General features: G+C 46.0%; 1 protein-coding gene across 1 annotated transcript in view; it reads left to right on the top strand.

Moving 5' to 3' along the window:
- Fah (fumarylacetoacetate hydrolase) overlaps positions 1–25,720 on the top strand; it is a 34,275-nt gene that overhangs the window by 7,740 nt on the left and 815 nt on the right. Inside the window, exons 5-13 of the mRNA XM_046428813.1 lie at positions 906–996; positions 6,287–6,384; positions 6,497–6,549; positions 9,239–9,338; positions 10,082–10,212; positions 12,661–12,736; positions 14,835–14,881; positions 16,792–16,893; positions 17,628–17,745. Of these exons, the coding sequence (XP_046284769.1) occupies positions 906–996; positions 6,287–6,384; positions 6,497–6,549; positions 9,239–9,338; positions 10,082–10,212; positions 12,661–12,736; positions 14,835–14,881; positions 16,792–16,893; positions 17,628–17,745 (816 nt within the window). The remainder of the gene's footprint in view (positions 1–905; positions 997–6,286; positions 6,385–6,496; positions 6,550–9,238; positions 9,339–10,081; positions 10,213–12,660; positions 12,737–14,834; positions 14,882–16,791; positions 16,894–17,627; positions 17,746–25,720) is intronic.

Consider the following 25,720-nt stretch of genomic DNA (forward strand, 5'->3'; position numbering starts at 1 on the left):
ATTATAGGTGTGTGCTCCTACATTTAGCACAAACCACCCTGTTGAGTTCATCGGAATCAGCAGACACTGACTGAACACCTTCAGTGAACAAAATCTTATTCTTAAGACTGAGGGAGGGGCTGGGGATGTAGCTCAAGCAGTAGCACGTTCGCCTGGCGTGCGTGCGGCCGGGTTCCATCCTCAGCACCACATACAAACAAAGATGTTGTGTCCGCCAAAAACTAAAAAATAAATAAATATTAAAATTAAAAAAAAAAAGACTGAGGGAGAGTCAAACAAAATAAAATCTGAGCTGGGGCTCCCTGAAATGGCCACAGTATAGCAAAGATATGCACATATGTAACTGGTGCATCAAATGGAAAGGAAGCCTGCCCCAAGATGGCTCGGGTGACAGGATTTAGAAGAGGTAAGGATCCTGCTAGAGAGAGTGGGGGACTTCACACAAGGGTGGCCTCAATTAGTTGCTAGGATTTGACCACACAGAGACAAGAGAGGTGGCTCCAGAGGGTAGGTTCAGCTTAGGCATAGGGCAACCAGGGCTGTTCCCTGTATGGAATCATAAGCAGTTTTGTGTGTGTAGCTGAGAAGGAGATTTGAACTCCTTCTCAGAACTCTGAGAAGGAGATTTGGCGTCAGCCACTTTGTATTCACATTCCACTGTGTTTCAGAATGATTTGGCTCCTTATTTCTTATTTTCTTCCTAGTTGTGGGGCAGGGGAGTGGGGTCTAAAACTGAATCTTAGTGAGGCTACTTTGTGCTGCATTTGGTGCTATTGCAGCCAGAAGAGTTTGAGCTTTGGGATGTGCAATATTTGTGTGGGCATGCTTACAGGCCCCATCCTGGGAACTGAATGCCCTCCATCATCAGGGTCACTGATGGCCTGCCTTGGGTCTTTCTTCTGCAGGAGACTACACAGACTTCTATTCCTCTCGGCAGCACGCCACCAACATTGGAATCATGTTCAGGGGCAAGGAGAATGCACTGATGCCCAATTGGTATGTCCTGGACCAGATGCTTGGATAAGTTCAAAGTCTGTCCATTTCCAACAGTTTGTTTGTTCCAGGACCTCTTAGGTTAAAGCAAACTGGGGATGTAAACCAAAAATGATGAAGATGTTGCAATCTGTGCAAACAATGGCCTCAGCCTCTAGTCCTTTCAGCATGACTGTGGACCTGCTGTGGGACTATGGGGTGGTCCTTTAAACTCCTATTCTCTAAAGAACAGAGATTAGAATTACATTCCCTGAATCTCTGGGTCCTTCTAGGTTCTTTCATTTGTAAGCTATTATCGTTCTATTGGCATATCTTAAATCCTTGCATTCTCTATATTTAGCATGTTCTGATGAATGAGAATCCTTAAGTGTGCCCAGTGCCATTTATTCCTGCTTTCCAGTATGTTCAAAACTTTGATCCTCTAGTAGTTCTTTAAGGGCATTCAGGCCATGACTATTTTTCTTTTTTTTTAGTTGTAGGTGGACACAATAACTTTATTTTGTTTATTTATTTTTATGTGATGTTGAGGATCGAATCCAGTGCCTGGTAGGTGCAAGGCAAGCACTCTACCTCTGAGCCACAACCCTCCCCCCTCAGGCCATGACTGTTAACCCCATTTTCCACAAGAGAAAACAGCCTCAGAGAAATATTCACTTACCTGTGGATAAACAGGAGTCTTGCTCTGCCCTGGGAGAGCCAATGCCCAAGCCGAGAATCCAAGCCTCAATCCTGGCCACTTGTTCTGTGTTGTCCTCTGGATGTTGACAGTCAGAACTGAAGAGGGCCAGGACATGGCAGCAGGCATACTCCCAGAGAGGCAATGCCAAGGGGAAGGACCTGTTAGACCAAGCTAAAGATGGAAGAGGGGAAAAGAGAATAGGATAACACCCAAAAAGTCAGCAGCAAGGACAGAGGTGCAGAGCAAGGCATGGGTAAGCCCGGGACTAGAGCCCAGGCTCTCAGCTCCCACTGAGAAGGGCAGATATTAGAGACTCTGGCCTTGTGCAGGCTCTGGGCTGCCTTTGTCCCCACCAATCAGAACCTGTCTATTCGTAACATCCTTGGAGGTGATGACCCAGTGAACTGTCCAACTCCAAAGGAGCTAGCTGTCACCAGGGTGCCAGGACTCCAGCAGGCAAAGGCCAGGGGTAGCAGGAAGTGAGTGGGTCGGAACTATGTCTGGAACCAAGTGGAGAAGTCTCAGCCATTCACAGCCCATTTCCTTCTGCAGAATAAAAGCAAAGAGGTTGTCTCTAGTGATGTTTGTGACAAGGTGACCTGTGGCTGTGCCTTTTTTACTTTTTGTTCATATTCTTTATTGTAAAGGTAGAACAGATTGAATATCCCTTATCTAGAATGCTTGAGACTGGACGTGTTTTGAATTTCAGATTTTGGAATATTTGTTTATACATAATGAGAAAACTTGGGATAGAACACACATCTAAACACAGAATTCATTATGTGTCTTATATACCTTATAAACATAGTCTGAAGGTAATTTTATACTATATATTAAAGTTTTGCACTATACATAAATATATATGTATAATTGTTTATATTTATATATATTATATATGATATCCATTAAAATTTTGTACGATACAATATGTATAATTGTTTATATTGACATATAATATGTATAATGCCATATATTATACATAATATATTACATGTATAAGATGTTATAAATAATATATAACATGGGCTGGGATTGTGGCTCAGCAGTAGAGCGCTCACCTAACATGGGCGGGACCCGGGTTCGGTCCTCAGCACCACATAAAAATAAAGGCATTCTGTTGTGTCCATCTACACCTAAAAAAATAAATATTTTTAAAAAATAATATATAACATATTATATTATAACATTATATTATATAATAATTAAAATTAATAACATGATACATTATAATAATAATAATACAATACATTATAATTAATAATAATTAATTATATAAATTAACATAAAATTTTATTCTATAATACATTATAATACCTAATATATTTTAATGATTAATATAATAATGTATAATATATAATTATACAATATGATATTATGTATTATATAATTATATAATGTTAATTATAATATATGATTATATACAACATATAATTATAAATTTTATATGTTAAAAAATATATATACATACATATATATATATATATATATATATATATATATATATATTATGTGTGTGTGTGTGGTGCTGGGGATTGAATCCAGGGCCTTGTGCATGCAAAGCAAGCACTCTACCAACTAAGCTATATTCCCAGCCCCCTATAATTTTTTTATATTTATGTATATGTATAATTTTGTTTGGCAGTGCTAAGGATTGAACCAGGACCTTAAGTATGCTAGGCAAGGGCTCTACCATTAAGCTTACCCCTAGGCCTATACAATATTTTCAAAAATTTTTTTCCTAAAAGAGTTTCACCAGGCACGTTGGTGCATGCCTGTAATTCCAGCAGCTCATGAGGCTGAGGCAGGAGGATCATGAGTTTAAAGCCAGCCTCAGCAGTACACAAGGCTCTAAGCAACTCAGTTAGACCCTGTCTCTAAATAAAATACAAAAAAGGGCTAGGGATGTGGTTCACTGGTTAAGTGCCCCTGAGTTCAATCCCTGGTACACTCACAAAAAAAAAAAAAAAGAAGTTTCATGCTATGGAATTTTCCACATGTGGTGTTATTGGTTTTTTAAGAGTTCTTAATTGTAGAGCATTTCAGAATTTTAGTTATTGAATTAGGGGTGTTCAACTATATGCTTATTATGATTAGCCCAAACACTACAGAAAATACATAAAGCAAAACATTTATAATTTAAAAAATGTACACCCTTTCACCCACAATTGTGCATCTATCCTACAGACTTAAATGCACTAGTGTGATTATATTCAAGAGCAAGAACGTTTCCTAGCAGTGTTTCTAGTCCTCAAAGCTAGAAGCAATCTCAGTGTTTGTTGGTAGAAGAATAGTTGAAAAACTACTCTCTTCCCATTATGAAGTCCTCTGTAGCTGTTGAAATATTTAAATAGAGATGTGAATGATATACATTAAAATTTCATTTAATGAAATTAAATTTAATAAAAGAAAATTTTAGAATATTACATAAATATCATGTACATTTATCAAAATGTAAATGACCTTGTGGTCATTTACATTTTGATAAAAAGGCAACAACATATATGCACATATACACTCTTTTAGTTTCCTGTAGCTGTTATAAACAAACCTGATGACGTAGACCAGCAGGTATACAGTCTACGTAGTTCTAAAATGAGTCTCACTTGAGCCAACATTAAGATGTCAGCAGGGCTGGTTCCTTCTGGAAGCTCCAGGGAGAGCCTGTTTCCTTTTCAGTTTTGTAGGCCACCTCTTCCTTGCCTTATGACCCCTTCCCTTTCTCCTCTCATATCTATTCTCATAGTTCCTACATCCTCCTTTAACCTTCTACCCTTTGACTTATAAGGACCCTTAACTTAATCATATCCTTTTTGCCATATAAGGTAATATCCATGGGTTCCAGGGATTTGGATCTTCTGAGGGGAGCCATTTCTCAACTTAATACACACACACGCGCGCGCACACACATACACACATGTGCACACATACACATCCATGTATATTTTATATATTTTTATGGACATATTTATAGGATACATACATATCTGAGTAGGCTGGTCTGAGCAGAGAGAAAGGCACAGAATAATAGCCCAACATAGTTCTCCCCAGGATAATAGCTGGATGGGGAGAACTGACCAAATATTCCAAAATCGGAAGAAAAGTTGAAATCTGAAATGCTTCTGGTTCCAAGCATTTCTGATAAGGAAGTCAACCTATATGTTGTCCTTTAACTTGGCTTTCTCTCTAGATATAGCAGTCTGCATTTTTACAAAGTCAAACATGATATTTGTTCTCTTTATGGCATTTACTTTATTGTCATGTTTAGAAAGGCAATTTTGAAAATATTTTTTGTATTTTCCCCTAATGCTTGTAATACCTTTCTTTGTACATGTAGATCTCTAATCCATCTGGAATGTCCTTTTATGTTCAAAAAAAATGTGGGCTGTGGGTCTGTATTTGTTTCCTGGGGCTGTTGCAAAAAAAAAAAAAATACCACAACAGGTTGGCTTTTAACAGCAGAAATTTATTCTGTCACAGTTTTAGAGGCCATAAGTCTGAATGAAGGTGTCAGCAGGGCACCCTCTGAAGCTCCCAGGGAACCCTACCCTCCCTTGCCACTACATTCTGTAGCTGCAGGCATTCCTGTGGCTCCAACCCTCCTATCTCGGCCTGTCTGCACATGGCCGCCTCCTGTTCTCCATGTTTCTGCCTCTTATAAGGACACTTTGGGTATAGGGCCCACTCAGATAACCCAGAATGACCTCATCTTAAGATCCTTCACTTAATGACATCTACAAAGACTCCTTTCCACATTTTCATGGGGGTGAGGATGTGGCCATGCCTTTTGGGGAGCTGCCATTCACTGCACCACAGAGTCTAACTTCTCCCATTGTCCAAAACATTCACCAGTTTTATTTATGATATACTGCATTTCACCTCCAAGTGGCTCTCAGTGTATTCAGTTGACCGCCCCCCCCCAGTGCTATGCTATTTTAAATCTCTTCCTAGTGTTTTGATATTTATTTCCTCCCCCACATTTCTGTCTTACAAACAGAGCCTCTGGCAGTGTTCCCCTTGCCTGGGATGACTCTTTCACTCTGACTCTAGTTCCAGGGTCCCCTGGGATTAGGTTGGGAGTGGGCCACAGAGGAAGCAGCAGAACCTTGTGGTCAGAGAGACCTGGATTTGAATCGCTTTGCTACCTTTTCAAACTGGGTGACCTCAGCCAAGCCAGGAGTGTTCTTAGAGCCTAAGTGTACTTTTGGTTTTAAAACCATATGTATATATTGACTCTATGTTCCTTTTTAAAGTTTATTTTAAAATAAGTATGGGCCAGGTGTGGTAGTGCATACCTATAATCCCAGCAACGCAGGAAGCTCATGAGTTTGAGGCCAACCTGGGCACCTTAATGAGACCCTTGGAAACTTAGCAAGGCCTTGTTTCAAAGTAAAAAAATCAAAAAGGACTGGGAATGTGGCTCAGGGTAAAGTGCCCCAGGATTCAATCCCCAGCACAATCAATCAATCAAGAAAGATATGTAGTTCAGTTAATAAAGTGCTTGCCTCGAATGCACAAGGCCCTGAGTTCAATCCCCAGTACCACACACACAAAAAAAGAAAGAAAGATATGTAAGAGCTTTGATGTCCTGCTCTCTCCCTCACCTTCCTTTATCAGGCTGCACTTACCCGTGGGCTACCATGGCCGTGCTTCCTCTGTTGTGGTGTCTGGCACCCCAATCCGAAGGCCCATGGGACAGATGAGACCTGATAACTGTAAGTGACCCCCCATCTCTAGACCCTTCCAGTGCCCAGCTCTCTGTTCTCACACAGTGGGTTCTGCAGCCTGGCACTCACAACAGCTCCTTTTATCCTGATGTTATTCCAGCCAAGCCTCCCGTGTATGGTGCCTGCAAACTCCTGGACATCGAGTTGGAAATGGTAAGCTGGGCTTTGCAGTGTGTTTGTTGTTTTGGGCAGTGCTGGGGATAGAACCCAAGGCCTTATGCATGCTAGGCAGCTGCTCTTCCACTGAATTACACACCTACCCACCCCACCCCTGTGCTGTGGTGTTTTATTGACATAGGATCTCCTATGGCAGGAAAGTGTTTGGTGGGATGGTTGCCCTGCATGATGAGCTGTCCACACACCTTCATCCACATGGGTAGCAGTTATGCTGTTGGAAGTAGAGTCAATCTGGGTCATTCACAGATTCCATATTTCCAGATTTACCCACTTACTGAAATTTATTTGTAACCCCAAAATTGACACTCAAGACCTTTTGTGGCCACTCCCATGAAAAGAACAGTGAAAAATTTTAGTCTCCTGGAGTGCAAGTTCCCTGCGAGGTTGAACTTCCTGTTTCTGCTCTCATCCTATAAATGTGTTCTTTTCGTGGTCTATTTAGTGCCATAGTTTTCATATTTTCATGCTTTTTTGGGTAAATGTGTTATTTATAACAGCCCCCCACGTACAGGGCCCAAGTGCTGACTTGTGTTCCTAAGTGCAGGAAGGCTGATGTGCCTTACAGAGGATGTGTGTGTCAGATAAGCCTTTTTCAGGCATGTATTCTAGCATGGAGGGCAGGGGATTTGATGTTAATGAATCAACAATATATATCAAATAAGTGTCTTTAAACAGAAATACACATACACTAAGGTTTTATAGTTATGTATTGACCAATTCATAAAAATGTGATTAGAGGCTTATAGGAACCTAACTGTGTATGCCCCTTAGGAACATTGACTCAGTAATTGCTATTTCAGTGTTCTGGTGACTTCATAGAACATAATTACCTTGAATTACAAGAATCCACCAGAGGGCTGGGGTTATGGCTCAGCGGTAGAGCGCTCGCCTAGCATGTGTGAGACCTTGGGCTCGATCCTCAGCACCACATAAAAATAAATAAAATAAAGGTATTGTGTCCAACTACAACTAAAAAATAAATAAATAAAAAAGGATACACCAGAACAGCCCTATTGCATTTATGGTTAGATCCATACAAGCTCAAAACAGTGGTCATTTCGAGACTTTACTTTTTTTTTTTTAACTTTTTGAGATAATTATTTGAGATCTTTAACATGCAGTTGTAAAAAAAAATAGAGAGAGAGCCTGAATACCCTTCATGCATCTCCTCCTTGGTAACATTCTACATGTCTGTGGTACCATATGCAATCAGGATATTGATGTGGGTATAGTTGGTTCCATCACCCCTTCATGCTGCAGTACTGTCCTTCTTAAGAGGGACACTGAACTCAGAGCAAGCCTCTAGGTGAGCAATCAGGAATGTGATGAGAAAGAGGAGCTGAACTGGAAGAAGGAGGGCAGAGGGGACATTTGCAGGGTCCTTACTGTTTCTTGGGTTGTTGGATGATAGATGGAGCTGGGCCCAAAGCAGGAAGTGTAGGCAGGCAGACTGAAGGGCTCTCTCACTGTAGTACCCAGTGTTTTAGCGGTGTCTCAGGAAGCTCTAGCATCTTATTCTTGCAGATGTAAGGGAAGAAGCCAGGGGGCCACCCAGGCAGGCTGTGGCAAAGGGAATCTGGGTTTGGTTAGATGCAAGTTGGAGAACCAGTGGACTTTGCTAGAGCTCCTTGTAGCTGCCATCCTACCCTGAGATTTCTTCAGATTTGGATCTGAGGAGGGAAATGGATGGTCATCTACCAAATAGTCTCCCCATCAGTAAGGGTGTTCCCCACCAGCTCTCTGCTTTCCACAGCCTTTTTGAGGGAGTCTTCGGAGACTCCAGGAAGAAGACCCCCCTTCCAGTTAAGATGCCTGAGCCCAGGTTTGGGGCCAGGATTTTCCTTCTGGGAGAATGAAATACTCATGGGCAGATGCTTCTCCTGTTTGGGTCTCTTTTGGTGTTGGGCAGAGAAAAGACAAAAAAGTTTGAATGTGGAGAAATGGTTGGAGTAGGAGGCACAGATAGTCTGAACTTGAAGGTGGTGGAGTTCTCTGTGAGATAGTGCCTTTGGGTTATTTTTATTTGTTTGTTTGTATGTTTGTTGTTTTTAATCCTGATGAAAATTTTTCAGTGTGTAAACACTGTCATAGAACAAATTGAACTGTGATTCTAGTTGGCAAAAGTAGCTTATTTTTTGTAATTTGGAAAGAGATTCTCCTGTTTTTCCCTTATAGATGTCTGGATATTCTACAGGCTCACAGACATCATGGGTGCTGTTTTCTTCTGAGGCAGTGGGGTGACAAATTGGGCATGAGATGCACCTATCAGGCAGGTTGCACTGCATTGAAGGAGCAACCTTTTGATTTTTTGTGACATGAGGACAAATCCTAGTATTTTCATTTTTCACGAGCCACATATAGCTATCAGATCTTAAAATGCAAAGCACAGGGCGAGAGGCAAGGATCAGAATGGCCTGGGATGTGCTGAGTAAAGGGAAGAAGCTGCTGCAGAACTCAGGGTGTGAGGAGGCAGGCACTGGCACACTGCCACTCATGCTTTCCCAAAGTGCAGTCCTTGACTTTGAGATAAAGTGAATTCATGCCAGGCCCCTGTAGCAGGCCTTGACCCCTGGCCATGGTTTGGAAATATTTGACCTTCACTCTCTAGGTGACAAGTGATCTGAGATGGCAGGTCAGCTGTTCTAATTACCTTTCCCCATATCAGGCTTTCTTTGTAGGCCCTGGGAACAGATTCGGAGAGCCAATCCCCATTTCCAAGGCCCATGAGCACATTTTTGGAATGGTCCTCATGAATGACTGGAGTGGTAATTACTGATGGCTGAGCTTACTGTGAACGTTGTGTTCTGAAGGCAGCTGAGGAGGGGGTGGATTGGGACACTGTCCCAGAAGCTATAGGTCGTTTCCTGGGTCCGTGTTGGTCACAGGCAACAGGTGGTGCAATGACTGAGGTGTGGATTTGGGTATCAGACAGACTTCCTGGCTCTGAGAACTTGGGCCAGTCACTTAACCTCTCTGAACCCCAGCTGTCTCAAATGTCGAGTAGCAACCTAGCTGACATAACTAATATTTATTGAGTGCTCACGTGTTAGATACTGGGCTCAACACCTGACGTGTTCTCTCCTACGGATCCCTATAGGCTATTAGTAGTATTGTGCTTCTCACTTGGTGATCAGAGGCACAGAGGGATTGCAGTTAGTTGCTGAGCTAAGACATGAAGCTCACCAGCCCTGCCTCTGAACCTGAGCTCTCAACACTTTTGCCATATGTAGGAGGAAGATGGTGCCAGAGGTCCTACAAAGTACCTCTCCCCTTCTACCTGTTCACAGGAGATATCCTGGCCATCCATTGGCCATTCTTCTTTGCAGTAAACTGGCACCTTGACATTGAATGCTCTAGCCCCTTTTTCCTGGGGCAGCCTGCATGAGGCCAGAGCCCCCATGGGAAGGGCAGTGCTGAGTGTCTTTGCTCCCTAGTCAAGGGAAGGAGAGAACCCTGGGGCCAGCCCCAGTCAGCCTTGGTAAGCCTAGGCCTGCCCTTCTTCTTTTAGCTCGAGACATCCAGCAGTGGGAATATGTTCCTCTTGGACCGTTCCTCGGGAAGAGTTTTGGAACCACCATCTCTCCATGGGTGGTGCCTATGGATGCCCTCATGCCCTTTGTTGTGCCCAACCCAATACAGGTAAGCACACCTACTGCAGGAGGCTCCCAATCCAGGGCTCAACTTTCTGAAAGCCTGCTGCCAGCTGAGCAGGCACACCAGGTGTAGACACCATTGAGAGGGAAGCGTTGTACCCACAGCATGCCCACATTGTGTCCACAGTGGAGTGCCCTGAGCATCCTGGTTGCGGTGACCTCCAGGCAGTCATGGCTCCAATCATTCTCCCTTGTGGCTTCCCTGCCCTCTGCACAGTTCTTAGGAAAAACAGAGAATTTTGTAATCTCTAGAATCCTCCCAGGACAGAGGATCCCAGCTCCTACCACCTCATTGCACAACTTCCCAGGTTGCCTTGAAATATGTCCTGTACCAATGGCGCCCTCTGGAGGCCAACTCATAGAATGTGGTTTGGAGTTGAGCTTTGATGGTGGGATGGCTGCAGCCTCCTGTCCTCAGCACCCCTATCCAGGCCTGGGTTTGTGGTCTCACCCCTCACTCCTTAATCTGCCTCACCTTCTTGCCAGTGCCTCACTAAAGTCACCTATGACCTTAGGGCCAGGACCTCTTTGTAGTTCCTTAGTCCCTTACACTTTTCTTTTTCTTTTTTTGAGTACTGGGGATTGAACTCAGGGGCCCTGGGCCACCGAGCCACATCCCGAGCCCTTTATTTTGTATTTTACTTAGAGACAGGGTCTCAATGAGTTTCTTAGCACCTTACTTTGGTGAGACTGGCTTTAAACTACTTGCAGTTCTCCTGCCTCAGCCGCCCAAGCTGCTGGGATTTACAGGAGTGCGCTGCACCTCGCTTCAATCCCTTACTCTTCCTAGGCATTTTCTTACCTTTGACTTCTGGGGATGCATCCCATCCCCCTTTATCTCTGGGTCTCTGCAATGTCTCATTCCAATTCTATCCTCTAGGGAGAACAGAGCTCCCAGTCCTTTGCCCTGCTCCCTCCACACCCTCCCTGGGGCCATCTCATCTACCTTCTCTCATGCCCTCTGATGTCATCTCAGTGTTTGCGCTTTTTTTTTTTTTTTTTGGTACTGGGGATCAAACCCAGGGTGTTTAGCCACTGAGCCCTTTTTTAAAAATAACTTTATTTACTTATTTTTTTATGTGGTATTGAGGATCAAACCCAGTGCCTCACACATGATAGGCAAGCGCTTTACCACTGAGCCACAACCCCAGCCCCTCCAGCACCCGCCCCCCCTTTTTTTTTTGAGACAGGGTCTCATTAAGTTTCTTAGGGCCTTCTAAGTTGCTGAGGCTGGCCTTGTACTTGTGATCCTCCCTGCCTCAGCCTCCTGAGTTTTTGGGATTATAGGTGTGAGCCACCACACTTGGCTTCAACATTTCCTCTCTTAAAAAACAAACTGGAGTCATTCCCTAAAAACCAGCTCCTCCTGAAGTTCCTGTGGGCTCTCACCATGCCCCTGCTCTCCTCAGCACTCCTGCCACAGCAACCCCACCCCACCATCATTTTCAGCTACCAGGACCTGGCTCTCCCTCCCTCTCAATGAGTCCTGTGGCCACTTCCTCTGTAGCCATGGTAGCCATGGTCAGCTGCTTTTCTGACCTCACCAGGGACCACCTGGGCTGCCTCCCCACTCCAGCCTCATCCTTTGTCAAGCTGTCTTCAAGGGCACTGCCCTGTCCTGAGATGTCTGGGCTCTGCCTACCTTGGCCAGCCCTTCCAGTAACTGTCACCACTCTTGTCCCTTGTGAACTATATTTATTTAACATTTTTCTCTAAAGCAGCTCCCAGTTCAAAACTTAAATAATGTGTTGAGAAAAGGAACTTTATATCCCTACCAACATCCCTAGCCACATCATTAATCATAAAAAGAAACACAGGAGCTGTGGCATGGCTCAATGGCAGAGGGCTTACCTAGCATGCTCAAGGCCCAGGATTCAATCCCCAGCCCTGAAAAAAAGAAAAGAAACACAAATAACCATTCAAATCACCAAACATGATCTCATGTCCCCCAAGTGATTCGTATGTCACACTTTGGGGAAGTACTGCTTTTGGCCAAAGCGCTGTCTTTCTGGCACAGCTGTCAAAGCTACCCCCACAGCTGGCTCCTGCACCAGGCAGGACTCTTTGCTTCTGCTGGCTGCCCCAACCCTCTGTCTTCTGGGAGGCTCACCTTGCCCTTTGCCTTGCCCTAGCCTTTCCTCACAGGCTTCTTTCCCCATCTCTGGCCTCCCAGTGTCCCCTTTCTCCAGCCCTCCCTATCCTGGCTTTCTGGAGCATCTCTGGTTTAGACCTTATAACTTTACACCTACCAATGCCCATCCCTTGGCTTCTCTTCTTAAGAACCTGGCACATATGACCACCCTGACTCCTACTGTCCAGCTAAGGTCCCAGAACATGGTGTTAGGTCCCTAGGAAGGAACACTCCTGCCACATGGGGCCTCGGTGAGCTTAGTCCACCTGCCAGCAACCTCTTTCCTGTGCTTTGCCCTCCCAGGACCCCAGACCCTTGCCATATCTCTGCCATGACCAGCCCTACACATTTGACATCAACCTTTCTGTTGCCCTGAAAGGTATGTTGTGGGGTGGGTGGGTGTGCACAGGGCTCAGTGGGCATGTGTGCCCAAGTGCCATTGCTCTGATGGTTCCTGAGCTTTGGCAAGGTGGAAGGGAGGTGTCTGCTCCAGCCCTGGAAGCATGTATGGTTTTGTAAGGGAAAGAGAGAGGTAGGGGACATCCTTGTGCTCAAAGGGAGCCCCAATGGGCCCACGTCACATTGACTGAGCTCCCAATTACTTGGGCCAGAAATCATGGAGCTCAAATTCCATCTTTCCCTTGACTCCTTTCTGCAGTCTCCCAAACAGGGTCCTGGTCCCTGCTCACATACTGCCACTGACCCTATCTTCCATCATGTATGGTAGATTTCATCCAGTGCCTGTCTGAAAGTCTGGCCTTGAAGGCCTGCCAGTGAGAGACCTCAGCCCGCTGGGGCCACGCACAGTCTCTGAGCCACATCCTGGGCCAGCCCCGAGAGCCTTGCAGACAGGTCCCATGTCCTGAGCTGCTCCCTGGACTCCATAACAGATCAGCAGAATCTTATTGAAAAAGAGTCTACTCTGTGGACCATGGTGGGGGGTCCAGGCTTGACCCTGCTCCTGCCCAACTTGAAGCTTAGGACCAGTTACCAAACCTGCCTTCCCTAGTTCGTCGCACGAAGTGGGATAACAGAGGCATCAGCCTGTGGTGCAGTAGTGAGGGCTGTGTAAGTCAGTCCATGTGAGGGTCTGGACCGGCATCTGTGCTTAGGCAGAGGCAGGGTCTCTTTCCAGGCCCCAGGTGAGGAATTTCCCAGGCTGCCTACAGAGCCCTCCAGGCCCCACTCTGGCCAAATCTCCATCTCCCTCATTCTCTCCCTGGAGTTCTGTGATCTCACATTGGGCTCTGCTGTGTCTTTCCCACTGCTGGGCCCCAGAGAGGGTTCCTAGCAGGAGACTCAGTGCCCTTCTCAAGAAGCAAGGAACAGGAGGCCCCTAGAGCAAAGCGCCTTGTGGCTGCCATGGCCCTCCAGGAACTTAGCTGGTCCTACTCTGTCATGTCACCAATTGGGGAAACTGAGGCTTAGAGAGGAAAATGGATTCACCCTGAGCCATTAGCAGGCTAATGGCAAGGCTGGGACTAAATCCAAGGATTATAAACTAGGCTACACACATGCATGCTTGGGGTCCCTTTTAGTTTGGTTTTTTTATTCTTAGTGTTTCTTTCTGCCTAGAGGTGAGCCCACCCAGGGAGGGTGTTGTTGGGGAAGGGACAAGGTGATCAAGAAACCAGTGTCCAGAGATACAGTCCTGAATTTGCAGTTCTGATGTTCCAAGTTAGGATTTGGGTGAAGGGGTTCAGGAAGAGTGACTTGGGGACCCTGACCTTCCTTGGGGATGAAGAGCACACCTGCTGCTTGCTGCCTTGGGGGGAAGCCAGAGGAGGGGAGAAGCCAGATTTTGAGAGAATGGAAGAGCTTTTTAATTGTTAGTACTATTCAGAAATGGAACAGCAGTAGCCTGGTACCTAATAAATTTTGTAATAGGTGTTTACTAGATGTTGCCAGAATAATGAGCTAACATTGTTAGAGGGCTTCAGCAAGGGATTGATAGCTCCACCTTTCCAAAAGAATACCAGGGGGATAGCAGGCTATCCTTGACCAAAAATCACAAATAAGTTTCAGTGGGCATATTATTTCCAGTTGATTTGTAACTTCCAAGCATATTGTGTTAAGAAGGATTCTGAGGCTATATCTAGACTATGAGGACACATGTGCTGTGGTTTTGGGAGAATTGAAAGTGGTGGCTTGCACTAGACCATCTCTGTGGAAGTCTCCCAGCCCAGTACCCTGTGAGTTTATTGTTTCACAAACTCTTAAGTGAAATCATATTGGACAATGGGAAGCTTAAGCCACAGGTCAGTTTTAAAAAATTTCTTCCCTAATTAGTGGAATTAAAACTTCATCTTGGGGCTGGAGTTATAGCTCAGTGGTAGAGCACTTGCCTAGCATGTGTGAGGCACTATGTTTGATCCTCAGCACCATTACAAAACAAATAAATGAAATAAAGGTCCATCGACAATTTTAAAAATATTTTTTAAAAAAGACTTCATCTATGTTATTTCTCTTTCCAACAGGAGAAGGAATGAGCCAACCAGCTGCCATATGCAGGTCCAACTTTAAGGTAAGCTTTGAAACTGTCATATTGCTTCTTTGGAGGAAGGAAAAGAGGCAGATCTCTCTTCCTGGTAGGAACAAGAGAATAGCATCCATTCTGGGATATGATGGTAGGTCAGCTTGAGGCCCTGGAGCTTCCATGACCCTGTCCCCTTCTAGAAATGGCTATAAGGTCAAGTTTCCTTGAACAGAGGCTTCACAGATGTGGTCAGAGATTTTCATGGGGGCCATAGGTCTTTTTAAGGATCAAGGTCCTATTCCCCCTGTCCTGCCAGGGGCTGGATTGATGAGAATGTCTTATTTTTTTTGTAAGTGAACTTTTAATTGAAGCACAACACACATAGATACAAATACACAAACTGTACACGTGAAGCCCAAGGAATTCTCACAAATGAACCTTGCTGTATGACCAGCACCCAGGTAAAAAATAGGAAATCTGTAGCCCGCAGGAGTCCTCTGTGCTCCCTTCGGGTCATCACAGCCCCAGCAAGGGGTCAGCTCTCTCCAGCCTCTTGCTGCCATATGTGAATTTTGTGTCTCTGTCCCAGTGTTATGGAAATGGAATCTTTTCTGCCTGGCTTCTTGGTTTCAACATTTGTGAGCTTTGTCCATGTTGCCATGGGTAGAGACAGCTTGCTTTTCTTTCTGTGTAAGTGTCCCACTAAATCAACATTCCAGACGATTTAGCCATTCCACTCCTGATGGACATTTGGTGGTTCCCATTTTTTGCCCATCATACGATTACTATGAATGTTCTAGTACACATCTATTGGTGCTTGTATGTGCACATTTCTGTTGGGTGTATCTTCACAAATAGAATTGCTGGGTCATAGAGTATGTATACACTCAGCCTAGGAGAACTTTTTTTTAATATTTATTTTTTAGTTTTCAGTGGACACAACATCTTTATTTTATTTTTATGTGGTGCTGAGGATCGAACCCAGCGACCCGCGCATGCCAGGCAAGCGCACTACCGCTTGAGCCACATCCCCAGCCCCTAGGAGCCCTTTTGAATAGTTTTCCAGGGTGGTTTTCCAATTTATACTGCCATAGCAACATTTTAGCACTTTGGCTATTCCATATCCTGGCCAACGCGAGGTGTCATTTGCCTTTTCCTCTTAGCAGTTCTGGGGTCGTGGTTTCAGTTGTACTTCCCTATGACTAACGTAGCTGGGCATCTCTGGAAGTTGATCATTGGAAGATCCTCTGATCCTTTTTCCTTTAGTGTCCCTTTTAATTTAAGACTATCCTGGGCTTGTTAGGCTTCAAGAAGAAATGAAGGGGGTTCCTTCTGAGGGAGCTTCCAGGCAGGAATCTGCTTCTGAGGCTCACTCTGCCTGCCTATGTGGCTGTAGGAGTGTCACACCCTAAAGGCTGTAACCATGCAGAAGCACAGTTGTGCTATGCCTCTAAGCATCTCAGAGGCCCATGACACCTTGGCCCCCTCTCCCTTGCTGCTCCTTTGCCAGCCTGTTCTGACATCTGTTTGGGTCATTTGCCTCCAGGACTTGGCATTGGTTCCAAAGCCTGGGTGGGCGAATGTGAGGCCTATGCTCAGAGAAACACAGTGCTGTGGGGAGGACTAAAGCCACAGGGCAGGGCTTTAGGGCATTGAAGGCAGGGAGTGATTGTGTGCACTGGGCTCTGGGCCCATGACAGACAGAGGGCTGAACTGGGAGGTGGGCTTGGAGAAGGTGGTGGGGGAGGGATGAGATCATACAGGATCAGAACCTGGGTCTAGTGCAGGAGATGGAGGAGCAGTGGGACTTGTCCTGAGCAGTTCCACAGGAGGACAGCATTTCATTTCTATAAGGAGCCTGGAGAAGTGGCTGGGGAGCCTGCAGGGCAGGACAGGGAAGGCTGTGGAGAGTGGGCATGCCCACATCTGCTCACCCTGCCGGTGTCCCTCTCCCTCAGCACATGTACTGGACCATGCTGCAGCAGCTCACTCACCACTCAGTCAATGGCTGCAACCTGCGGCCTGGGGACCTCTTGGCTTCTGGAACCATCAGTGGATCGGTGAGTCTCCAGCTGCATGGATGGCCGCCCATAGAGAGCATCCCCGTCTCCACACAGACCAAGAGCCTTCAGCTCGCCATCGAGATAGGATTCAAGCCCAATGTGGGCAGACCTCACAACCCCATCTTTCTCCTACCTCCTCTGTCCCTGGAACAGAGGAGATTCTCTTCCATATTCAGACTGAAAAGAGACTGGCATGAACATGGGGCTCTGGCTCTCTGTATCCAGAGGGAAGACTCAAGAGATAGCCACGGTGTCTTTATTGTCACTGTCTCACTCTGCTCCTGCCCAGGAGGAGGTGGCCACACTGCTGCCCTTCTTGTCCTTCCTTGACCAAACCACAGGGTGGTATGTGTGCCAGTCTCTCTCCTAACCATGCCACCTGGGAGGTCTCTTCCCGGTGGGAGGGTGTTGTGCTTTACAGTGTCTGGTTCCTGAGCTGCGTCCTCCAGAGCTGGGAGGTGCATTGAAGGAGGTACCCAGCACATGGCCAGGGATTCACAGAGTCAGGTCCTGGACAAGTGAGAACCTTAGAGGGAAGGACGAACAGGTGGTATGTGGAGACTTCAGGATGTTTCTGCAATGGTCCCTCCAAGCTGAGGCAGGGTCACCATCATCAGATTCCCTGCCCTTGCCTGGGGCTCCCAGGTTTCACCAAGCACAGTCCATGCCAGAGCTCACATCCCACCAGTATAGAACTCCTGTGACCTGTTTTCCTCCTTCCCCTTATGAAGGAGCCAGAAAGCTTTGGCTCCATGCTGGAGCTGTCCTGGAAGGGAACGAAAGCCATAGAGCTGGGGAAGGGACAAACCAGGACGTTCCTGCTGGATGGGGATGAAGTCATCATAACAGGTAAGGGCTGCCAGGCTCAGCAGGCTTCGTCTCTCTCCTAGCCTGCGGGCACTGCTGTCACTGTGAGACGTGCCCATCTGGCCACTGTGCCATCTGTCCTCATTTGCTCTGGCTCTGTCATTCCCAGGTTCTGAATCTGCAGGTTGGGTGCTTTGCTAACAGGGGCTTCAAGTGTGAATGTCCACCAGAAAGACCAGTTCTGCTTTGTCTCCATAGAGGCAGGTATCTTCCTATTCTGGCAGCAAATGCCTGGTGCAGAGCCCATGATCAGTGACGGGGTTCAGGGAGGCTAGAGCTGCAGCTGTGACTGAGACATCTTAGCAATCTGTTCCTAGGTGGCTGGGGTGCTGCATAGCTTTTGGGGGGTCATTTGCCTCCAGGACTTGGCATTTACCCTCCACATAGTATTAATAGTGAGGAAGGGTGCCTTAGTGCTTAGCAGCATGCTCATGAAAATCAAAAAGACTCTCAGGTCCCCACTGGCTATGTGACTTTCATCAAGTTATTTTACCTGAGACTCAGTTTTCCTCGTCTTTAAGATGGAATTAATATCACAATGCTTAACCTCACAGCAGAGTTGCAGGAATTATGTAAACTGGTTTATTCCTCCAGTGGACATTGATCGAGCCCCATCCTGGGGTTCCAGTGCTGATGAAGACAAATGGATTGTCTGCTCTTCTGGGCTTTACCCCAGCGTCACACCTGCACCATCTTACAGATGACACCATGGAGTATAACAGGGCTGAACAACTTGCCCAAGGTCTTGCAGTCAGTTAATAATGAAATTTGGTTTCCCTTTCTGGCAGCCAATCTTCAGAACCCCAATATTTTTTTTTATCTTTGCAGTACTAGGGATTGAACCCAAGGCCTCATGCATGGCAAGCATTCTACCACTGAGCTTCAGAACCCCAATTCTTGGGAGGTTTTTGTTTTCCTTTTTCTTCTTTGTTTTCCTTTTTCTTCTTTCTATATCCCCAGTCCTTTTTATTTTGCAACAAGGTATCACTAAGTTGCTGAGGCTGGCCTTGAACTTGTGATCCTCCTGCCTCAATTTCCTAACAACTGGGATTACAGGCCTGTGCCACTGCACCTGTGCAGAACCCATGCCTTCAGTATATCTGGAGCACATAACAAAGTGCATGTTACATAGTAAGCACTTAAAAATAGAGATGATTTTTGTTGAGGACTTCATTGTCATTGCCATGTTTTCCAGAAGCCAGTTCTTAGAAGGCCTGGCATATTCAGTGGAATCCCTCTGTAAAGAGTATGAATCAGAGTGTTATGCTCTGCCCTATAAAGCAGCCCTCAGGGATGAGGTGGTGCCATCCCCTGTGCTCATGTTCCATATCCTGCTCTCAGCCTGCTCTGTGACTAGAACCCTGGACCCATTTCATCAGCATAGCCTCCTGAGCATCTTTTTAAGGTGCCTTGCCCTCTTTGTGCAACTGACCTGTCCTAGAGCACCATCCAATCATGGCTCGAATCCTAGCAGAGCTTTTGCACCAGCCCCCTGCAATCCACCCTGCTCTTGGGGCTTTAAAAATGAGTCTTCATGTTTGCTTTCCCCCTGTTACTCTTTTGCTCAAGATCTTCTCCTGGTTCCCCTTTGCCTGTTTTGTTGAGCTCATATCCTTTTCTCATCTGATTCTGTCCGATTTGCTCAGCCTCATTCTCATACATAACTGTGGCGATAGAACTGCTTTTTTCGTTGCCTGTAAACCCTGGGCTTCACCCTGGCTCTGCCCAGTAATTGCCTTCCCTGGTCGCTCTGGTAAAATCAGTCTATCTTCTCTGCAAGCAATTCACCTTCAGGGTGGAATTCTAGTCATTGTATATGCATCAGTTTCTGTGCTCCTAGAAGTTTTCTGTGACTGCAATAACAGATAACTATGAACTTCATGGCTTAACAACAGAAATTTAGTCTCTTCCAGTACTTAAGGGCAAAAAGTCTGAAATCTGAACACTGACAGGGCCTCACTGTTTCCAGGGGCTCTAGGGAGCCTCTGTCCTTGCCTCTTCTAGCTCCCAGGGTCACCAGCATGTGTTGACTGTGACAGCATCTCTCTAGTCTGCCTCCATCACCATAGCATCTCTCTTCTGTCTTCTATCTCCCTCTGCCTTGCTCATAACACACTTGTGGTAGATTGAAATTCCACTCAGATACCTCATGTTAAGATCCTTAATCACATCTGCAAAATCTTTTATCATGTAAGATAAGATTCACCGATTCCAGGAGTTGGGACCTAATGTCTCTGGGGGCCATAACTCAGCCTAGTACAGAGCACATGGAGGGCATGGTTTAGACTAAATGGCACCTGCATGGTACTCAGTAAGGCTCTTGGTTAGTAGATTAAACAAAGTGGATTTGTCAGAAAAGATGCAGGTGGAGCTGAAGGCTGCAACAAATGGTGCCCAGGATTAACCAGTAAATACTCACTTTCTCCTACTATTTCCTACTATTTTCTCCTACTAAATTCCAATTTAACCATACAGTTGCCTCACAAGTGGAATCAGCCATTTGCAGACCAGAAATATGCAGAAAAGGGCTGGAGTTTTAGCTCAGTGGTAGAGCGCTTGCCACGCATGCGTGAGGCGCTGGGTTCAATCCTCAGTACTACATAAAAATAAGTAAATAAAATAAAGATATTGTGTCCATCTACAACTAAAAAAATATTTTAAAATTATGCAGAAAAATAATTGCAACTGTCCTGAACATCTATGGACTTATTCCTTATAAGTTTCTAATGGCCCGCTGACGTCAGCGACACTTGCTGCACTTGCCCTTGGAGTGCTTCCCATGCGGTCCCTTTTACACCTCCATAAGGTAGGCACTCTCGCCATCTCCTTCTTTCAGCAAATCGGACAGAATCAGATGAGAAAAGGATATGATCTCAACAAAACATCTATGGACTTAGTCCCTAAACAATACAGTACCACCATGTACATAGCATTTACACTGTATTAGGTATTATGTCTTCTAGATGATTTAAATGGAAGGTTGTGTAGGATATATGCAAATCCTACACAACTTTATGTAAAGGACTTGAGCTTCTATAGATTTTTGGTATCAAAAGGGTAGCAGGGCTGTTAGTTAGGCTTCACTACTGTTACCAAAATGCCTGAACAGAACAACTTAGAGGAGGAAAAGTTTATCAAGGGCTCACTGTTCTAGAGGTTCAGTCCATGGACAGCTGACTCCATTGCTCTGGGCTCAAGGTGAGAAGAACATGAAGGTGGAAGGGCATGTCAGAGGAAAGCTGCTCAGCTCCTGGTGGCCAGGAAGAGAGAAGGGGAAGCAAGGGACAAAATACAATCCCAGAGACATGCCCTCAGTGGCCTCCTTCTTCCAGCCGGGCCCCACCTGCCTGTAATTACCACCCAGTAATCCATTTAAATTATTAACCCATTATTAATCTCTCTAATAATCTAATCATTTCACCTCTGAACATTCCTACATTTTTCTAACATGAGCTTTGGGTATGACACCTGATAGCCAAACCATAACAGAAGGTCCTGGAAACAGTCCCCCTACAGATACCAAGGATCAACTGTATTTATTTAGCATCTGCAGGGGCCAGCCACATTGTAGGTATGCCTACTTTCATTCTTTCAGCTTGTAATCAACAAGGCTCTTAGGCTGTGTCCACCTGTGGAAAGGGCAAGGCAGGACAGGTGGCCTGCTGCAAGGACTGTTCTGCTACCTCCTTCCATGGCCTCTATGAGCACCTGACCCTGCACGGCCGCCTTCCTTCTTGAAAGCTGTACCCAGTGTTTTCATCTCTTTCATCCTACTTCTCAGACTGGACCCGCTCTGTGCCTGTACGGCCACCTCATCATTTTCCTGCTTTATCATTCTGGATGACAATTACCCAAATCAGTTTCTAATGGCCCACTGACATCAGCTACACATGCAGCACTTGCCCTTGGAGTGCTTCCCATGTGGTCCCTTTTACACCTCCATGGGGCAGGTACTCTCACCATCCCCTTCTTTCAGATGCAGAAACCAAGGCCCAGACAGCTTTGCGCACTCAGGATCACACAGATGGTCAACTGCAGGGCCAGGATTTGAACCCAGATGGTCGCTCCAGGCCCTATGCTCTTAACCACGGCACACCTTGTCTCTCCAAAGGGTGCAGCATGATTCTCACTTCTGAGGGAGTCCAGAAAGCATAAAATGGGCAGCAGAACAGAAGATGAACTTAAACAACAAAAATCCAAGCATTTGGATGTAACTCATCTAATCCCCAGTCTTGCTCTCTTGCCCCATCTGGTGTTCAGTTTATGACTTGCAAGAACATGTTCTGGGGACATTAGCACTGCTTGGACTGTGTGATATATACCTTTCTCACTGTCCTTCAGATCTTCAATATGCAGATAGTTATGGTCAGTTGTGTCTTCTTTCTTGGTATCTGGAATTAAGTGGAAACCATATCCTAGCATCTCCTCTTTCTTTCCCGATAGTTGCTCAGTAATTATTATTCCACCCTGTTTGCCTCTGTTTCTCCATTTATTCAATTTCTCACCTTCATTGCTATTTGCTATGCTTGGTATAGAACTGCTCAACAAGACTGGCCAGGACTCCCAGGGTGTAGAAGCAGCAAATCTTCATCCGGGACCATGGACAGTGGCCTAGGCGACTGTAGGAGGTAGTCTTGTCCTCTTTACTTGCTTTGGAGTCCCAAAGAATCAGACCATGGTTATGTTTTTTTCTCTGCCCTTCTCCTTCTCCAAAACCTGGCTCAACCAATGATGTCTAATTCCACACTCTGACCTTGACCGGCCTTTTGGGGTGGGGGCCTCCTCCATCTATAGAATGGAGAGCTCTCTGCTAACTCCAGATACTTGTACACTTTCTTCTTTCTGCCCAGTCATACACCTGTCACACCTTCCCCTCCCCACCATTCTGGATCCTTCATGTCTTCCTAAGGCCCCACACAAGTCCCACCTTCTTTAAGATTTCTGTTCCTCTCTCTAGCATTGATGTAGACTTTTCCCTTTTATTTGTATTGTACTTCCATAGATTGCTATGGAGTATAAGAGAAAAGGAAACAGCTAATGTATAGTCAAATCCCTATCTTGAACCAGAAGTCTAGCTGCAAGCTATTTAGCTAAAAGAAGATCCATGATGAAGACAGTTGCATAGATAACAAGGATTTATCATGGTGGCATATTTCCTATGTGCTAGGCACTGTGCATATCACTTGATGTATTTAATTCCCATAGTACCATTGATCTCATTTATGTATGAGCCACTGGAGGTCCAGAGAGGTTAAGTAGCTGACCAGAATCACACAGCTAGCCGATGGCAGCCGTGGAATGTAGTCCAGTTCCCTTGGGATTCAAAGCCCACCACCTTTACCTCCCTGGGGATGCAAAACTTCCCCCATTTCCACTCCCAGATCTTTTCCCTTTGTTTTATTTAGTAGCATAAGGCAGCTGGACTCCCCTGAAGCTCTAGTGGCAAAAAAATCCCTAGTTTCAATCCTGGCTCTGCCACTAATTCACCTGGGGCTAGCCCTGTGTCTCTGGGCCTCAGCGTCTCCCCCACTGTTTGTAGTGAGGGTCTGCACCCTGACACACTGGCAGATGGGGCATATTGGAAAGCTAGAAAACAGCTATTGCTGTGGATTCCCATTCCTGTTGCTGGATGGTGTGGGGAGCAGGGTCAGGATCTAGGAAGGGCCAGTGACGTGATGGGCTTAGCTTCCAGAGGAGATGGTGCACTTTGACCTCTCACTTCCAGAGTTGATGGAGCCCACCCCAGAGAAGCAGGAGAGCTGTCTTCCCCTTTGCTAGGACTAAGTTACATGATCTGGCTTGGGTGTGCACTTTCCCTGTCCTTGTCCCACTTGGGGCTCTGTCCCTTGCTGAATGCGCCTTTCCCTAGCTTTCCCTCTGGATTGGAGCACAGCAGGTGGGGGACTTGGAAGGACTCTGAGGTTCCTTCTCAGTTTGTGCAGAGGGTAGCTCCTTTCATTCTCAAAACAAGCATTCTCAACTGAGGGTACCTATGCTATCCTGGGGACTTTGGCAACATCTGGAAACAATTTTGGTTGGCACAGAGGTGGACACTGGCATCCAGTGGGTAGAGCTGAGGAATGCTGCTAAATATCCTACAGAGCACAGGACAGACCCTCATCAGAAAGAAATGCCACTAGTTCCCAGATGGAGAAGCTCCCTGCTGTGCCAACTGGGAAGTGGGAGGATGACTGTCTGCCTAATGGTTTTTTGAAAAGTGATTGGCTGATTCACCCTGTACCTTCGTCTTGGAAGCAATCAAGGTCTTAGAGGAAACAGCAGTGCCAGTATAACTCCTGGTCCAACAAGGAACAATGCTGATTTCTTGATGGTGGCATGGAGGAGGGGGACATCCCATCTGTGTTTGCAGCATGCCAGAAAGAAGGCTCTTTGATATTGTTTAATGAATTCTGACAAGAGTCAGTTTGCTTTAATTGGCTTTTTTTTTTAACCCACTGAGCCACATCCCCACCCCTTTTTGATTTTTATTTTGAAACAGGATCTCACTAAGTTGCTAAGGGCCTCACTAAATTGCTGAGGCTGGTCTTGAACTTGTCATCCTCCTGTCTCAGCCTCCCCAAGATGCTGGGATTATAGGATTGTGCCACATCACCTAGCTAATGGACCTTTTTAAAATTTCCCCAGTGATATAGAAATTTGTTAAGTTTGAGATCCAAAAGTGACATAAAAATAGAATAGGCAAGGATGTTGCTCTCTACAAAGGGTGTCCCTGAGTATTAAGTGTCAGTGTACAGGTCATGGGATGCCCTGGGCCACAAGTGGCTGGCACAAATGTGCTGAATCTTGAGAGGGCAAGGGGCTAGGCTGGGATGGGCCTCAGGACCAAAACCCCTCGGGGAAGCCTCTGCAGGCTGGGTAAGCAACCTTAGAGCTGGCAGGTGGTGCTGAGGACCCCCTGAAGGCCTTTTCTCTGGGGCCAGGAAGGCTGCCTGAGGACATCACTGACCCCACTGTACCTTCAGTCTGTGTGCAGGTGGCTTCACAGCAGGGTGCTTTGTGTTTCTTCTTTTGACTGCTGGGATCTTGTAACTGCGCTTTCTCCCTTTCATCTGGAGTAGCAGAAGGTGCAGCTCCCAATTTGAGGATGAGGGGATCTAGTGGTATTTTCATAGGTCTGGGCACCCCTACCATGGACCTGGTGGTTATTGTTTTAGAACTGCTCTGGTACCACCTCATCTGGCTTCTGCATGGCCCAGGGCCCTTGAGAAGTGTTTCCTCAGGAGTCTGAGAGCCTCTGCATTGACTAGACCCATGGGTCTCTCTTGCTGAAGACTCTTCCCCCTCCCCACCTGCCCTCAGGATGGCCTCAACCCCTTAACATGGTTTCTTGAAGCCCTTTGTAAGCTGGCTTCCCAGGGGGCCCCACATGACCACTTACATAACAGAGGCATCCCATGCCCATCCAGTGAACTCCCATCCACAGGTCGAGAGCTCTGGTGTCCTCTCCTTTCTGCTCCGCTGTCCTCCTATGCTGCCCTCTCTGCACTGTGTAGGCATCTCTCTTCTATCTTGTCCAGACCGGCTGCTCCCATTGAGTGGACCCTCAAGGGACAGCTTTTCCTCCTCTCTGCTGCAAGCTCACTCTTACTGAGGTGGAACTGAATGAAGTTAGTTAACATTTGTTCAACATCCCTGTCTTAGATGCTTCACTTTGAATTTTATCCAAATATTTCAGGTCCTCATGACCCTGAGAGGTTAGGACTATTGTTTCTGTTGGCGGACGAGGGGTTGAATTCTGAGGGAAAACGCATTACCTCTAAGCTGGGCACAGTGGACACATTGCTGTAATTACACCCCTGTAATCCGAGCAACTTGGGAGGCTGAGGCAGGAGAATCACAAGTTCAAGGTCAGCCTCAGCAGCTTCTTGAGGCCCTAAGCAATTAGCCAGACCCTGTCTCAAAAAAAAAAAAAAAAAGGTAAAAAGGGCTGGGGATA

Source organism: Marmota monax, unplaced genomic scaffold (genome assembly GCF_021218885.2).
Source record: "Marmota monax isolate L192 unplaced genomic scaffold, Marmota_monax_Labrador192_F-V1.1 WCK01_AAM20220418_F8-fsc00179, whole genome shotgun sequence".
NCBI lineage: Eukaryota > Metazoa > Chordata > Mammalia > Rodentia > Sciuridae > Marmota > Marmota monax.